The sequence below is a fragment of the Neoarius graeffei genome, chromosome 18, assembly GCF_027579695.1.
Source record: "Neoarius graeffei isolate fNeoGra1 chromosome 18, fNeoGra1.pri, whole genome shotgun sequence".
NCBI lineage: Eukaryota > Metazoa > Chordata > Actinopteri > Siluriformes > Ariidae > Neoarius > Neoarius graeffei.
The window spans coordinates 41200330-41217446 of NC_083586.1; the positions used below are offsets into that span (position 1 = coordinate 41200330).

General features: G+C 44.2%; 1 protein-coding gene across 1 annotated transcript in view; it reads right to left on the minus strand.

Annotated features, from left to right (window-relative positions):
- The window catches only part of cfap58 (cilia and flagella associated protein 58), a 370653-nt gene that overhangs the window by 175900 nt on the left and 177636 nt on the right, over window positions 1–17117 (minus strand). Inside the window, exons 12-13 of the mRNA XM_060898284.1 lie at window positions 14435–14575; window positions 650–873 (exon numbers count right to left, since the gene is read on the minus strand). Coding sequence (XP_060754267.1) covers window positions 650–873; window positions 14435–14575 — 365 coding nt within the window. The remainder of the gene's footprint in view (window positions 1–649; window positions 874–14434; window positions 14576–17117) is intronic.

Consider the following 17117-nt stretch of genomic DNA (forward strand, 5'->3'; position numbering starts at 1 on the left):
AAAAGCCTTGTATGGATTTTTTTTTTACCCAGAAAATAAAATACATGGATTATGCAGATATGACTTTTCTTGTCCTTGAGCACTGGTCCCACTATGGTCTTGGACTATTCTGATAATAAAGGATAATGTTAGTGTTATTTTCTCTTTTCACATGCAAAATGTTTGACAAAAAGGAAGTCCTTCTTCTAGAAAATAGCCTAATCATCGGCGCAATACATGAACGAAGCCAGCTCACTGAAGTAAAGATTTGGCCTTGAAAAGTATTTGATGCTTTTCAGTCTTAATCTTGACATGATCTCACTATCATTTTTGGAGTTAAAATGTACATGGAATAAACACCCTTTAAGACTCTTTGGGACTTGGCAATGGCCATCTCAACTAGGCCCAATTATAAACAGCTGAAAAGTATCAAGTTTTGTTGTTTAAAAAATAAAAATTGTTAATGTTAGTTCAGCTTAGATGCTGCGTAAAGAGGAATAAAAGACTTTGGGGCATGCTGATATTAGAAAAAAAAATTAGGGAAACTCATTTTCATAAACAGCACACACCATTATATTTTATCTCTTCCTCAATAGAGTACACAGTTCCGATAAAATTACTGAGAGTCAGCTGATATACACAGTCAAACATATACACAACCAAAGCCTACCTGAGGTCTTCCACATTAGACACAGTCTTGTTGAGGGCTGTCTTCTCTCTCCGCAGCTTCCTGATCTCTAGCTTGAGCAAGCGAATGTCCTCCACCCTCTGGTTGTACTGGAACTCACCCTTGTTCAGGATGGACTGCTGGATCTTGATCTTTTCATAAAGCAGTGCCAGTTCATCATTCCGCCGCACCAGCTGAGTCCCAAGGATGTCACGTTCACTAATTACCTTAATGATAAACACCAGAGCAAGCAAATACAACCTGTAAAATTGACAAAACTAGCCGTAAGTACAATAAAATAGTTCTGGCAGATGTTGAATGGTATGGACTTCTGGAGGCGCTAATGACAAAACAGCAACAAATGTAAATATTAAATACTTATAATAATCAATAAATATTTTAATGTCTTCATATTTTTTGCTGGCAGCACGATGGTATAGTGGTTAGCACTGTTGCCTCACAGCAAGAAGGTTCTGGGTTCAAGCCCAGTGGCTGACGGGGGCCTTTCTGTGTGGAGTTTGTATGTTCTCCCCGTGTCCGCGTGGGTTTCCTCCGGGTGCTCCGGTTTCCCCCACAGTCCAAAGACATGCAGGCTAGGCTAATTGGTGGCTCTAAATTGACCGTAGGTGTGAATGTGAGTGTGAATGGTTGCCTGTGTCTATGTGTCAGCCCTGTGATGACCTGGTGACTTGTCCAGGGTGTATCCCGCCTCTTGCCCATAGTCAGCTGGGATAGGCTCCAGCTCGCCTGCGACCCTGCACAGGATAAGTGGTCATGGATAATGGATGGTTATTTTTTGCTGATACTTTTTGGAGCCACAGTTTCACGTTTTACCACATGTGGAGGAAAGAATGACTCATCTTGCCACATTGCATCATCTTTTTTTTTTAAATTTGGTCCCAGGCTTTGTGCAATGGCAGTTTCTTTATGTGGGAAGGTATATGACCCACACCTACTGAGAAACACATGCACTGCTCTCATTTTAGTTTGGGATAAACTTCAATCCATAGAGCAAGAAAGTGCCTTTTCTTCCGAAGATCAAATACCTTTGTCTGTTTCCAGCTTCAGCTGAACTCTTATCTAACTCTTGTGTGAGTGCACCATTCTATGCAGTATAACAGCATCTTTCCTTTTACATAATGTAATGCTAACTCAGTACAAGGCCACATGTCTATTTCAAACCGTACCTTAAACCAAAAATAAACACACACAAAGCATAACTGATACGTTTGAAACTAAATACGTAAACTAAATGCCTTGGACACATAGGACCAGATATAGTAAGGTGTTTGCACCTAGTATTAGACACAGCTGAAAAGAAAAAAAATTGTGTGTACAACCATTGTAGAAAACTAGCATTCAACCCTAAAGCCACAGTTTATATGCTATGTATATGGTGACACAGGAAGTGAGAAATAGTTTCTTCTCATTTGTGCTTTTTTTGGTCCTGTTCTAAACATTAGCTCTGGACATTACAGTATGGCTGTATTTGTATTTAATTGCTTTACTCATCATCATCATCATCATCATTATTATTACCTCACCTGCTACAGAGTAAGCGGCGCAAGGTATTGCTTTCTGTTGGGTTTCTTTGTTGTTTTTGTTTTTTTGTTAACGATATTATGGGAAAACGGCTGGATCAATCTTCATGAAACTTTCAGGATAGATGGGCATTCATCTCAAATAGAACCTCCAACATTTTGAGGGTCATCCGGTCAAGGTCACCAAAAAGGTCAAAATTGTTTTTGTTGCGTCTACTGCCTCATATAGAGGTGCTAGCCACTATGTCATCGTGCTGTAAGAATGTAAGAGTATAACAGTCGCGCACTGCGCATGCGCATCCACGTGTTCCGATTAAAATGGCCAGTGAGTGTATACAATTCGGTTCACAATTTGAAATAAATGGACTAGATGAAAGAAATCGCTTTCAGACATGTTTATGCTTATTACAGAGGCAAAGTGCGTTCCACTGAGCTCTAGCGCTGGGCCATTTCTGGGAAATAAGAGTTTCGGTCATGGCAACAGTGTGTGCACGGCATGTCAGCCTCGGTTCGGAGGTTTCAGTTTTGAAAACTGTAAGAGGTAAGAGTAGAATAATATAAAGTACAGACACTTGGTGTATTTTACTTCTGTGATTTTTAAATTGTTCATTTTTGGATTATGCTTCATTTTTGTGGCTACTGCCTCATAGAGTAAATATATATATGCTATATTTACTGCATGGACATGGTATCAGAAAACAATTGTATTTATAAGCAGTAGCCACATGTACCCATAGGGTACCTATTTTTTTCACGATATCTTCCTTCATATTCATCATAAGTGCTACCGGGCGAGGTTTGTTTTGCCTGGCAACACTTAATAATAATAATAATAATAATAATAATAATATGATTATTATTATTATTATTATTATTATTATTATTATTATTATGCAGTTTATTCAACTTCAGAATGCATACAAAAACTCTCCAATAGGATGACCAGCATAACCTATTGGTCTATATCAAATTTACAATCCAAAATGGCAAAATCTAAACCTTAACCTACTATATTTACAATGAGTCTTCAAAAAAGGCCAAATTGCATCAAAAAAAAGCTTAAAAACAATAACAACAAAATAATGCAAACCATTATCCTTGACTCCCTATGTACTATGCATGTGATTGCGAATTCATGCTTATTTCAACTGAATGGCTTATGACATGATCTTAAACATCCTAGCAATGTTCACTGTGCTAGATATTATAGACTTCTGCATATTCCTTAGAACCACCTTTGTCTACACTCCCAGTAGCTCTCGTACAAAGTCCTCCATATCCATTGGCCATCCTCCTAACACATCCATTATGATGTTGTATTGTTGGACATCGTATCCTGGATACCTTTCTTTTAACTCCCAGCACAACGGTCCATACTTCAGGGTCTTTTTTTCATCTTTCCTTATCCTGTTCTCGATCCATGGGCAGCTCGTCTCCAGGGTGATGACTGACTTCGTTGCATGATTCATGATCTTTACATCTATCCTGTTCGCTGGCAACTCCTGATGTTCACCAAAAGTTGGAATGTCCCAATACGTGTCCACATCAGCTGAGCAATACTCGGGTTTGGGTTTCTCCGGTGAGTACCATGGTGGCACCGACTCCACCAACTGGAGACCTTTAAGTATTTCGAAATACATCACCTTGAGTGCGCTGTTGTGTCTTGTAAGGTACTTGTTCTGTGCCAGTTTAGGATATCCAGTGAACAGATGAGATACACTTTCTGGGGCCTTACCACAAAGCCTGCAGCTAACATTCCCAGTCGATGCTGTCTGGGTCTGTTAGGGTTTTGCTGGGATTCGAACCTGGTTCGTTGGTGTGATGATCCAGCAAACCCCCACTAGGCCACCAGGGGAATGACTCAAATGCAGAGGCGTGAGGCGGAAGTAGAAAAAGTAACAAAAGGTTTATTTATACTATGTACACTATATACAATCCAGGGCAAAAAAAAAAACAAAAAAAAAAAAACAAAGAGTATAATTCAAAAAGAAAAAGGCAAAAATGCAAAAGCTCAGAAGATCCACAAAACACAGTACAAAGGAAACTGGAGATAAACATAACAGCACAAAGACTCCGTGACAAGAGGACTGAACTCAGGGGTATAAATAGACAAACTAATTAAGGACACAGGTGAAGATAATTAGGCAATTAACACAAACACAAAACACAGGAACAGTGGCGGCCTCTAGAGGCCCAAAATAAACACGACATGAAAAGGAAATAACAGCGGCCTCTAGAGGCCAAAACAGTCCTAGTCCTAACAGGACCCCCCCCTCTAGGAGCGTCTCCTGACGTTCCCAGGGCGATCCGGATGGGCCGAATGGAAGTCCCGACATAGTTCTTTATCAAGGACATCCCGAGCAGGAACCCAGCAGCGCTCCTCAGGACCATAGCCCTCCCAGTCCACCAGATATTGCAACCCGCCGCGGACCCGGCGGGAGTCAAGCAGGCGATTCACAGTGAACACAGTCTGCCCCTGGAAGATGCGGGGGGGTGGGGGGTTCCTAGGGGCAGGGGCATACGTAGACGTCAGTACGGGCCGTAACAGGGAAACATGGAAAGTGGGGTTGATCCTCAGAGTCCGGGGCAACTGGAGCCGGTAGGAGACAGGGTTCACCCTGCGCACCACCTTGAAGGGGCCAATGTAGCGAGGAGCAAGCTTGCGGTTCTCCACCCGCAGTGGAAGGTCCTTAGTGGACAGCCAAACACGCTGCCCAGGGCGGAAAGCGTGTGCAGGTCTTCTATGGCGGTTGGCCTGAGTCTGGTTGGTTCTGGAGGTCTGTATGAGGGTCTTCCTGACCTTGCTCCAGGTCTTGCGACACCGTCTCACATATTGGTTGACCGAGGGCACCCCCGCGTCCTCCTCCTGGTCCGGGAACAGAGGTGGCTGGAACCCGAATTGGCACTGGAATGGCGACAGCTTGGTGGCCGATGACTGCAGGGTGTTGTGGGCGTACTCCGCCCATGGCAGCCAGGTGCTCCACGATGTCGGGTTATCCATAGCCAGGCCTCGCAGGGTGGTTTCCAGGTCCTGGTTGAGCCTCTCCGTCTGACCATTGGACTGTGGGTGAAACCCAGAGGAGAGGCTGGCAGTGGCTCCGATGACCTTGCAGAACCCGTGCCACACTCGGGAGGAGAACTGGGGCCCTCGGTCTGAGACGATGTCCTGTGGAAGACCAAAGACTCGGAAGACATGATTAAACAAAAGTTTCGCAGTTTCAAGAGCAGAGGGGAGTTTGCACAGTGGTATGAAGCGGCAGGCCTTGGAGAATCTGTCAACTAAGACCAAAATGACCGTGTTACCTTGTGACTCAGGAAGACCCGTGATAAAGTCGACTGCCAAGTGGGACCAGGGACGCCGGGGAATGGTCAGAGGATGCAGGAGACCCTGGGGACGCTGTCGTGGGTTCTTGGTTCTGGTGCAAACCTCACAGGACAGGACAAATGACCTTACTTCCTTCTCCATGTTAGGCCACCAGAAGCGTCTTTTCAGGAAGTCCAGGGTCCTCCGAGCTCCCGGGTGGGCGGTGAGAGGGGAAGAGTGACCCCACTGGAGAACCTTGGCCCGGGCTTGATGTGGGACGTACAAGAGGCCTGGTGGCCCCGTCCCAGGACCGGGGTCCTGGCGTTGGGCTCGTCGGACAGCCTCCTCAATACCCCAGCGGACAGGGGCCACAATCCGGGACACAGGGATAATAGGCCCGACTTCATTCTCCCTGTTAGTGGCAGAGAACAGTATGGACAGTGCGTCAGGTTTGGTGTTCTTGGAGCCGGGGCGGTATGAGAGGGTGAAGTCAAACCGACTGAAAAACAGGGCCCACCTAGCCTGTCGAGGGTTCAGTCTCTTGGCTTGCTGGAGGTACTCCAGGTTCTTGTGGTCAGTCCAAACCAGGAATGGATGTTGTGCTCCCTCCAGCCAGTGCCTCCACTCCTCAAGGGCCAGTTTGACCGCTAGCAGTTCTCGATCCCCCACATCGTACCGGGACTCAGCAGGACTCAGGCGGTGGGAGAAGTAAGCGCAGGGGTGCAGCTTTCCTTCCGAACGTTGAGAGAGCACCGCGCCGACACCACTGTCCGAGGCGTCCACCTCCACGATGAATGGTTGGGAGGTGTCCGGGAGAACCAGAATGGGTGCCGTGCAGAAGCGGTCCTTGAGGTCTTTGAACGCCTTTTCTGCCTGAGGAGACCAGCCATAAGATCCACCTGTCCCTTTGGTGAGGTCTGACATGGGTGCTGCCACAGAACTGAAGTTCCTGATGAACTTGCGGTAGAAGTTAGCGAATCCTAAGAACCGCTGAACCTCCTTAACGGACTTGGGAGTAGGCCAATCCCGGACGGCCAGGGTCTTGGCAGGGTCCATTTGGAGTTGGCCTGTCCGTACAATAAATCCCAGAAAGGAGACCTCGGGAACATGAAATTCGCATTTCTGGGCCTTGGCGAACAGATTGTTCTGTAGCAGCCTCTGGAGAACCTGGCGGACATGGTGGCGGTGCTCCTGCACGGTCTTGGAAAAGATAAGGATGTCGTCGAGGTAGACAAAAACGTATAGGTTAATCATGTCCCTTAAGACGTCGTTGATTAGGGCCTGAAAAACAGCTGGTGCGTTGGTGAGTCCGAAGGGCATCACCTGGTATTCGTAGTGCCCAGACGGGGTGTTAAAGGCAGTCTTCCACTCGTCTCCCTGTCGGATACGGATGAGGTGGTATGCGTTCCGTAGGTCCAACTTGGTGAAGACGGTGGCGCCTTGGAGCAGGTCGAAAGCTGTGGACATCAGCGGAAGGGGATATCGGTTGCGCACAGTGATCTTATTCAGGCCCCTGTAATCAATACATGGTCGGAGCCCCCCATCCTTCTTGCCGACAAAGAAGAAGCCGGCTCCTGCCCTCCCAGTCCACCATACCGGCAGGTGAAGTGGAGGGTCGAATAAACCCAGAGACCAGGGCATCTTTGAGGTATTCCTCCATGGCCTTGCGTTCTGGCTGAGAGAGTGAAAACAGTCTGCCACGAGGAGGGGTAGTCCCAGGGAGCAAGTCGATGGCACAGTCGTAGGCCCGGTGCGGAGGAAGAACGGCGGCCCTGCTCTTGCTGAATACCTCCTTGAGATCCCAGTACTCTGTGGGAACTTGAGATAACTCGGTGAGATCAGGGGGCTCGGCAGGAGACACAGGAGAGCTAGAGAGCAGACAAGAGGCATGGCATGCAGGGCCCCATTCCACAAGCTGGCTTGTTACCCAGTCTATGCGAGGGTTGTGGCGAGTAAGCCAAGGAAGGCCTAGAATAACTGGGAACTCAGGTGAAGGAATCAGGTGCAGGGATATTTCTTCCTTGTGACCTTGAGACTGGAGGAAGACTGGAGAAGTAACTTGAGTGACTCTTCCATCACCTAACGCTTGGCCATCGAGGGCAGACACAGACAGTGGGACTTCAAGAGGTGCAGTCGGAATATTGATGCTTTGGGCGAAGTGAATATCCATAAAGTTCCCAGCCGCCCCTGAGTCTATCAAAGCTTGACAAGAGTGGACAGACTCACCCCAGGAGATGGAGACCGGGATGTAGATTCCTTGGCCAGGGAGTCCGGGAGAGAGGGTAGGCCCCGTCACAACCCTCCCTCGGCTGGACGGGGCGGTCCTTTTCCCAAGAGTTCGGGACATGATGCTCGGAAGTGACCAGGCTTGCCACAGTAGATGCAGCACTTGTCCCTCCTTCTGCGCTCCCTCTCAGATGCGGAGAGGCGAGTACGACCCACTTGCATGGGTTCTGGACAGTCACTGAAGGAGGTAGACGGTCTCCAGGTAGAGGTAGGGAGGCTGGGGGGGCTCAAGGCTTGGTGGCGTTCTCTCATCCTGTTGTCCAGACGAATAGCATGTGAGATGAGGGTTTCGAGGTCACTTGGGCATCCAATAGAGGCCAGACCGTCCTTGATGGGGTCAGACAGACCATGGTGGAAGGCTGACACCAGGGCAGTCTCGTTCCATCCACTTACTGCTGCGAGTGTTCGGAATGAGATGGCGTAATCTGCGACGCTTCCTCCTTGCCGGATGGACATGAGTTTTCGGGCTGCGTCGGTACTGATGTCTGCCTGATCGAAGACCCGAAGCATCTCTTCAGAAAACAGCTGGAAATCAAAGCACTCAGGTCCCTGTCTTTGCCAGATAGCAGTAGCCCAGGCTCGCGCCTTACCAGCTAATAAGGTGATCACAAAGGCAATCTTGCGGCGATCTGTAGTGTAGGTGGTAGGCTGAAGCTCAAAGGTGAGTTGACACTGGGTAAGGAACTCTCGGCACTCACTGTGCTTGCCGTCATACCTCTGTGGTGCAGGAAGGCTGGGTTCGCGAGGTGAAGAAGGTAGCATGGCAGGAGGTACTGGAGCAGGAGCTGGATCAGGAGCAGGAACTGGATCAGGAGCAGGAGATGCAGGCAGAGATGTCAGCTGTGCCAGGGTTTTCCCAATTTGCTGAAGCAGTTCCTCGTGGCGAGCGAGGGCCTCACGTTGGCTGGTGAGCGTACGTCCATGAGCGTCCATGGTCGCTCCGAAGCGTGTCAAAGCTGCCATAATTCCCTGAAGGTTGGCCGGGTAGACAGTTGAAGCAGCCTCTGCTGAGTCGGTCATGACGGAGTCTTTCTGTTAGGGTTTTGCTGGGATTCGAACCTGGTTCGTTGGTGTGATGATCCAGCAAACCCCCACTAGGCCACCAGGGGAATGACTCAAATGCAGAGGCGTGAGGCGGAAGTAGAAAAAGTAACAAAAGGTTTATTTATACTATGTACACTATATACAATCCAGGGCAAAATAAAAAAAAAAAAAAAAAAACAGAGTATAATTCAAAAAGAAAAAGGCAAAAATGCAAAAGCTCAGAAGATCCACAAAACACAGTACAAAGGAAACTGGAGATAAACATAACAGCACAAAGACTCCGTGACAAGAGGACTGAACTCAGGGGTATAAATAGACAAACTAATTAAGGACACAGGTGAAGATAATTAGGCAATTAACACAAACACAAAACACAGGAACAGTGGCGGCCTCTAGAGGCCCAAAATAAACACGACATGAAAAGGAAATAACAGCGGCCTCTAGAGGCCAAAACAGTCCTAGTCCTAACAGGGTCTTCTGTGAATAAGACACCTTAGTTGGTAAAAGCTGTTTGTACAACTCCACCATAGCAGCTACTACATAAGTGGGACAGATTGCCCACTCCTTCAGCCACGCAAAGCAGCTCTTGATACTCATGCTGTCGTCATCCCATCTTGCAGTTATTAACTTTCATTATTATTATTATTATTATACAAGACCATTTTAGGACATGATGATTCTGGGCTACTATGTGTTTTAATACTGCTTGTATTAAATTGACCTGTTTTTGTGACATAGATCTGGCAACCCTGGTTATAGCACATTGGTTATATCATGAACACAGAAATCAAGTTTCACATATAAGGATGAAATTAAACATACACAACAAATCTTTATAAATCTTTATAGGAGCTGCACTCAGCTATAGCTGCAGCTCCAACAACACATCTCTGTGTATCTTTTTATTTGTGTAAAAACATTTAAAAATATAATAGGAGTGATGGCTAGCGACCATATTGAATGGGAGGGGAATAAATGTTTCTATCAGTAATTCAGTTATATTTATGAAACTATTATGGTTGAGCCTTATAACACAGAGCTTCAACATAAGCATAAAATTATTATGTGCACACATAGAAACAATTAACAATAATAATTGTATTAACCTCTTATAAATAGGTACATTAATAATCAAATATTTAGCTATATATATATATATATATATATATATATATATATATATATATATACAAAAGCTATATAAAAATACAAAATTGTGTTAAGAAAAAAAAGAAATCTGAATATGTAAATATATAAATATAAAAAATATTAAATAAAAACCCATCCTAATTTAAGCTTAAAAAGTAAAAAGAGAGAAAATAAATAAATAAGGGTGGTACGGTGGTGTAGTGGTTAGCGCTGTCACCTCACAGCAAGAAGGTCCGGGTTCGAGCCCCGTGGCCGGCGAGGGCCTTTCTGTGTGGAGTTTGCATGTTCTCCCCGTGTCCGCGTGGGTTTCCTCTGGGTGCTCCGGTTTCCCCCACAGTCCAAAGACATGCAGGTTAGGTTAACTGGTGACTCTAAATTGACCGTAGGTGTGAATGTGAGTGTGAATGGTTGTCTGTGTCTGTGTGTCAGTCCTGTGATGACCTGGCGACTTGTCCCGGGTGTACCCCGCCTCTCGCCCGTAGTCAGCTGGGATAGGCTCCAGCTTGCCTGCGACCCTGTAGAACAGGATAAAGCGGCTAGAGATAATGAGATGAGATGAGACAAATAAATAAATAGCTTCAAGTTATTTGTGCAGCCATATTCTCTAGGTTAATGTCTGCATTATTAATATCTAATTTCCTTCTAATTGTTCTTGATCCTCTCAGACAGTGCAGAGCCGAACATAGGATTGCGAAGGAGACTTTCTCTCTCAGCCATGACACTGTACTTGCGTAGTCCTCGCCCTTTTTAATTGCTAGTAGCTCAGCAAGTCTGTTGTGGTACTTCTTACATTCCTCCGCCGTTCCACCTGTTGTGCTGAATACCAGTGGCGTGAATGTACCTTACTTGATTTCCATAACCCTGCTAGCGTACTGGCGTTTCATTTCGTTTTCGTGTTGTCGGTAGACTTGCTTGGGGCTCAGTTCTCTGTATGATTCTGCATTTGGGTAACACACCCAGACATCAAATAATGCAGATCTCTGCTTCTCCCAAAATCCATGAGCATGGAGGTCTAATCAAGCATCAGGGGCTCTGTTTGCATCCCTGTTCAAGCTTTCTCCTGTAATCTCCTGCAGTACCGGTTCGATTTCAACATCGTTACACACCATTTTTAATATGTCTGCCTCCAAGTCACAGATTTCATTATGGCGCTGGATGATAAAACCACCCCACTGGCAAATCATTGCATGATCCGCATCGAACACGTCCCCGCATACACATGTTTTCGGTACGTTGGAGAATTCCCAATTATATCTAAGCTTCTCCAAGGCTAGCTCGACAGTTCTTATGGTTCCTGGAGATAAGGAGTTCTTGACTTCTTAAACTAGAAGGGTACTTGGTAGAGTGCATACTTCCGCCAAGCCACATATTATCAATATCCAAATCAAATCACTTGAACCAAGGATAATACTAAAGCTGTACACCAAAATTCGTCAAAATCTGTTCAATACTTTTTGGGTCATGTTGGGAACAGCCAAAAAAAATAAAAATCCTGGATCCACATACATATCCGGATTTGCATCAAAATCTAATAAAATGTTCCAGGGCCCATAGCTCACCTTTCCTCGAAATTTCATCAAAATCCGTTCACTATTTTTTTGAGTTATGTTGGGAACAGGCAAATAAACAAACAGAGGTGAAAACATAACCTCCTCCAACAAAGGTGGCAGAGGTAAAGACAGATGGGTAGCACTACTCATGATTGGTGATTCAGTCATATTTGTAATTATACTATGTCTTTCTAAATAGCAAGCATGGCAAGCATTTACCAGCACTTTCATTCAGAACTCACAAAACTTACAGTTCAGTAGTTTTGCCCTTTGCGTAATTTGTACTTTGACTGAACAATGTTTGTCGGTTACTTTTCATCTTTCTAATCACCAGAGGTGGACAGTAACGAAGTATATTTACTTGAGTACTGTACTTAAGTACACTTTTTGAGTATCTGTACTTTATTTGAGTATTGTTATTTTGAGAAACTTATGACTTCACTACATTTGAAAGACAAATATCATACTTTTTACTCCACTACATTTCTATCAAGGTCCTCGTTACTCGTTATTATGAAGCAGCTTTGAAAGTGGAGGGTTTTTTTTTTTCCTTTTAAAAACGTGATTGGTTTTTTTCACAGGTGACAGTGAGACAGCCGATCAGTAATCACTAGGGTTACGTCACGTCCATAGACTGGATAAAATCAAGATCAGTGATTTCTTAGCAGCATTATTTAACACGATCAGTTGATGACAGAATGGAAGGAGGCGGTTCTTCTGGGGAATGCACACCCATGGCCCATGAACCCATGTTTCAGTTTTCTGAAAGGATTAAAGATTCATTTCATTTTAAATGTTTGCTTTGTTTGCCTAAAATGAACCACATCACGGCCTACAAAAACTCGCCGTCCAACCTGCGGAAGCATGTTGAAGGATATAAACGTTTTATTCCAAGAGAAAGCTTGCAATGAAGTTGTCTGTGCTTTTAGAGCTAGCGATAACGTTGCAATAGCTATGCAGTCTGGTTAGTCAAATAACTTCCTATGGATTTTCCTGACAAGTTGCTATCGCCTTGTCCACAGCTAACGTTTACACATAGCTAGTTAATTTGGACACTGTTAGTTAGCATGTAAAAAAGGAGTTACACTACCATGAATAACGTTAACTTATCTGAAGTCCTTTCAGAAATGTTTTAGCATAATCCTGTCAAATAAACAAAATGTAGAAATCTTTCTTTTCTTGTAGCATTAGCTACTCAATATGATTTCGAGTCTGAAAAGAGTTTGCTAGCATGTTAGGTGGAGCGTCACTGACTAGCCAGCTTAACGTTAAACCACCATGATGGCACAGCATGCATTCATTTTATAAATCCAGTCAGTTGTTTCAGAGGCATTTGTTTTTGTAAGCGTCGTGGCAATAATACAACAATGCATTGACAGAAAATGTACTTTTAATACTTAAGTATTTTTAAAACCAAGACTGTACAACTTTCACTTGTATCAGAGCAACACTTGACCAGTGGGATCTGTACTTTGACTTAAGTAATGAAGTTGGGTAGTTTGTCCACCTTTGCCAATCACTGATGATGATGTTTTATGTATGTATCATTGAATAAATTAGGCTTAAAGAAATTAGTCCCAGTGCAAAGAAAATCTGGGGTGGAGGAAAGCTGGTTCACAAAGGAAGCAGGAATCTACAGTCTTGGCTAGAAAGAAATCAGCCCAGTTTCTACTTCATACTATTTTTTTTAAAACTTATGACAGCTCTATCGCTGATCGTTTCTTCAGTGTTACATCTGGCCCATAATGTTACTGGGTACAATGCAGTCTGTGTGAGTGTGGTCTTTTGTTCTTATCAAATATAAATCTTTTTCGAGACATTTCATCAAGCAAAAGGCTAATCCAAATGATAAAGCATTTTTAGTCTAATTTAAAGCTTCTCTGAGCACATATTAAATGATGCCTTTGTATGATAGATATATAAATAAGGAGCTCGAGTCAGCATGCACCATTCAAATAAAATACCCTCAGGATATGGCCCTGACCTTATGAAAAAATCTGATTCAGCTCTCTTTGCCATTTTGACAGCTTTGATTTTCTCATAGTCACACTTTTTAATTTATAATATATATGCATATTATCTCATCTCATCATCTCTAGCCGCTTTATCCTGTTTTACAGGGTCGCAGGCAAGCTGGAGCCTATCCCAGCTGACTACGGGCGAAAGGCGGGGTACACACTGGACAAGTCGCCGGGTCATCACAGGGCTGACACATAGACACAGACAACCATTCACACTCACATTCACACCTACGGTCAATTTAGAGTCACCAGTTAACCTAACCTGCATGTCTTTGGACTGTGGGGGAAACCGGAACACCCAGAGGAAACCCACGTGGACACGGGGAGAACATGCAAACTCCACACAGAAAGGCCCTCACCGGCCACGGGGCTCGAACCCGGACCTTCTTGCTGTGAGGCGACAGCGCTAACTACTACACCACCGTGCCGCCGGTACTGTGATTAGCCTAAAAGATTTTTTTTTTAAAGGCACAATTTAATGATGTGCATGTTTCTGTTCTGAGTACATGCTGCGACATATTACTTTTCCAATTAAACCATAATTGTTTGGTTAACCCATGTTACGATTGACCTGATGTCTCCACCATTGCTAATTTTCAAAGTGAAAAGTCAAATCATTCCTCTTGCACGTACACACATGCATTCTGTCTTTCTCTTTTTCTCATTAATGAGAACTTGACCTAAGGTCTTGCGCGGTTCTTTCTCTTACCAAAGTGAAGCTATGGCCTCACATACAGACAGCACTTTTAATAAGCTTGGAATGCGCCCAAACTCAAATCTTTTTTACTGGAAAGATTGAACTTGGCATCGTTATAGCATGGCAAATGGGTGGCTACTGAAGCAAAACCTTCACCTAAATGCCAAACCCACACATTCTTTTCCTTCTACCTTACCTGATCCAGTTCTTTCTTCTGCCGCACTTTTTCAGTGTCAGCGTCTGCTATGATTTTCAGCAACTTGTGCTCTTCTACCTCCTGATTATCCATATACTGCTTGGTCTCTTGGGCCTGCTGCTTCATCTTCTGAAGCTCAGCCTACAGGAAGCATGAGGAGAGAAACGACAGGTCCATTTAAGAGGTGCTGTCGAGGTAAAAAGCATTTAAAAAGCACTATTTGCTTATTTAAAAAAACGCACACACTTTGGGATGCCACAGGGAATTGCAGTAAAGTTGACATTCCTGGCAGCATAAAATAGAGCAAAATAAAATAAAATGGAGAAAAGAGAGAAAAGGATGAAATGGGAAGGAAGTGTCTTGTGCATTGTCGGAAAATAGTTTGTACCCAATCTGCCAACCAAACAAATAGGCAGACAAACTGAGGCAGACACAAAAATAAAAAGAAACAAAGAGAAAGAGGGTTCATGCAGCCAAAATCTGTCATTGGAGCAGATAAAAAGCTAAACTCCCTGATCAGTAGCTCCATCTGGCCTCCCTCCTGGAGAGCTCCATTTGCCCCCCTGCTGCCACAACCATGTTGACATTTCAACCAAACAAGTGCAAACACAGGTTGTGTGCCACATCGCTGATTAAGCCCACACAGAAACTGCCGGCTACTGTTTCCAAAAATAAACCAGAAAACAGACGTGAGACACAACCCCCTTTTTGTCAGGCATTAACCAACCATTAGCCTGGACTAAATATATCCATATTCTCATCAGCCTCTAATCGTGAATAGGTGCCTGCCATTTAGGGAGGCAACTCACATAAACCACTTGCTGCTTTTTCCATATTCTAAGACAATTTCATTATATGCTTATGAATGCTCTTGCCAACTGTGCTTTAAAATGTCACCTGAGTACTATGATCACATTGTTTGTCCTGTGTTAAAACCCAAAGAACCTCTTTAGTTCTGAGTTCTCCTGCCAGCTCGTGGCTTAAGCATGCATTAAGATTTCAGAAGAAGTGATGTCCAGGCCAATTATCTGGTCAGTCCACCACTCACTCTTTGCATAGCAATCATCTGGATCTGACCAGGGCTAAGGGCCGCTCCTGGCCTCCTATTATACTTCTCTGTGCTCCCTTATGATTGGGAAGTGTAGTCTATTCATTAGAATGATAATGCATTCTTATGAAGTGCCCTAATTGGAGGCTAACCAGATAGTGCCTTAGGGAAGATCTGGCTCCAGGCAGGTTGGAGGCTTTTGGTAAGCATGGGCAAAGCATTGCGAGGGCACAGAAAGTTTACAGAAGCAAGGTTATAGGTGGAAAATATAATATATTCTCACCAGTCACTTTGATCAAAAACAAAACCGAACTACAGATACGGGTCAAGAGTTTCAGTTCATGTTCATATCAACCATCTGAGTGACTCCGATATAGTTGGCATGGCTGTTGCTGTCACATGAACTGGTTTGAGTATTTCAGAATGTTCTGTTCCCCTAGGATTTTCACATACAGCAGTCTTTCGAGTTTACACAGAAGAGTATGGGGGGAAAAAAATCATCCAGTGAGCAGCAATAGTTCTGTGGTTTTGTTGAAGTGAAATCAGAGGAGAATAGCCAGACTGGTTCAAGCTCACATAAGTCTATGGTGATTCAAAAAGCATCTCAGAATACATAATATGTCAAACCTTGAGGCAGATTGGCTATAACATTGGAAGACCACATTGCGTCCCACTCTTAGTCAAGAACAGGAATCTGAGACAACATTCAGTGTGTTTAAATGCACATCCAAATCGAGCTACTGTCGGTAATCGAGCTAAGGGTCCCAGCAGGGGTGCCAGAGAAATCCAATCCTACATGCACACAAGGAAATCGAGCTATTGTGTGAGGTACATTGTGCATCCGAGCCACAGGTGGCGCTACACGCCCCATCGTGTTGGTACACTTCCGGTTGTCGTCATGAAGAAGAGCTATTCAAGAGTATAAACAAAGTTATCAGTTCCGTGTTCACAAGAAGAACGACGACGAGGATAGCAACATCGAGAGATGTTGTTCCTCCTGACCTCTTCTGCTGCTCGCTACTACTACTGTTGTCATGCCAACCGAGGCTGTTGTGTTTCCCGCTTGTGGTCTCGTCACTCGTCACTTCCAGAAGGGGCAGTGCTGAAGTAAGTAGCTCGACTACGTAGCTCGATAGGGTTTACATGCACTAAGTAGCTCGGCTACAATCGCATAATCTAGGTCGCGTAGCTCGATTATGAGAAATCCAGTTCGGTTTGATTTCAGCCTAGCTAAGGTGTTTCCATGGCATTTAGAACTTCGATTTCAGTTGAGCTACGGCAGAAATTCGATTTTCTCTATGTGCATGTAAACGCACTGAGTGAGCAAGACAGATCTATCCATTATCTATACTGTGCTCACTCTAGGACCCAAATTGTTTTAGCGAAAAGTGCTAAAGACTCAAATTTTTCTTTAGCAATTTGCAATTTCGCTTAGCAAGAAATGCTAAAAGAACAATTTTCTTTTTAGCAAAGTAATTTTTTTTAGCAAGATGTGTTATACTTCTAAATGTTTCTTGCACTGACATAATATTGAAAAATGAATTGTTATTGTAGTTTGTTGGTGAATCCTCTTATTTTGATCATGTCATCAACTGTATATATGTAATGAAATTGTGTGTTTAATTTAACCCGCTT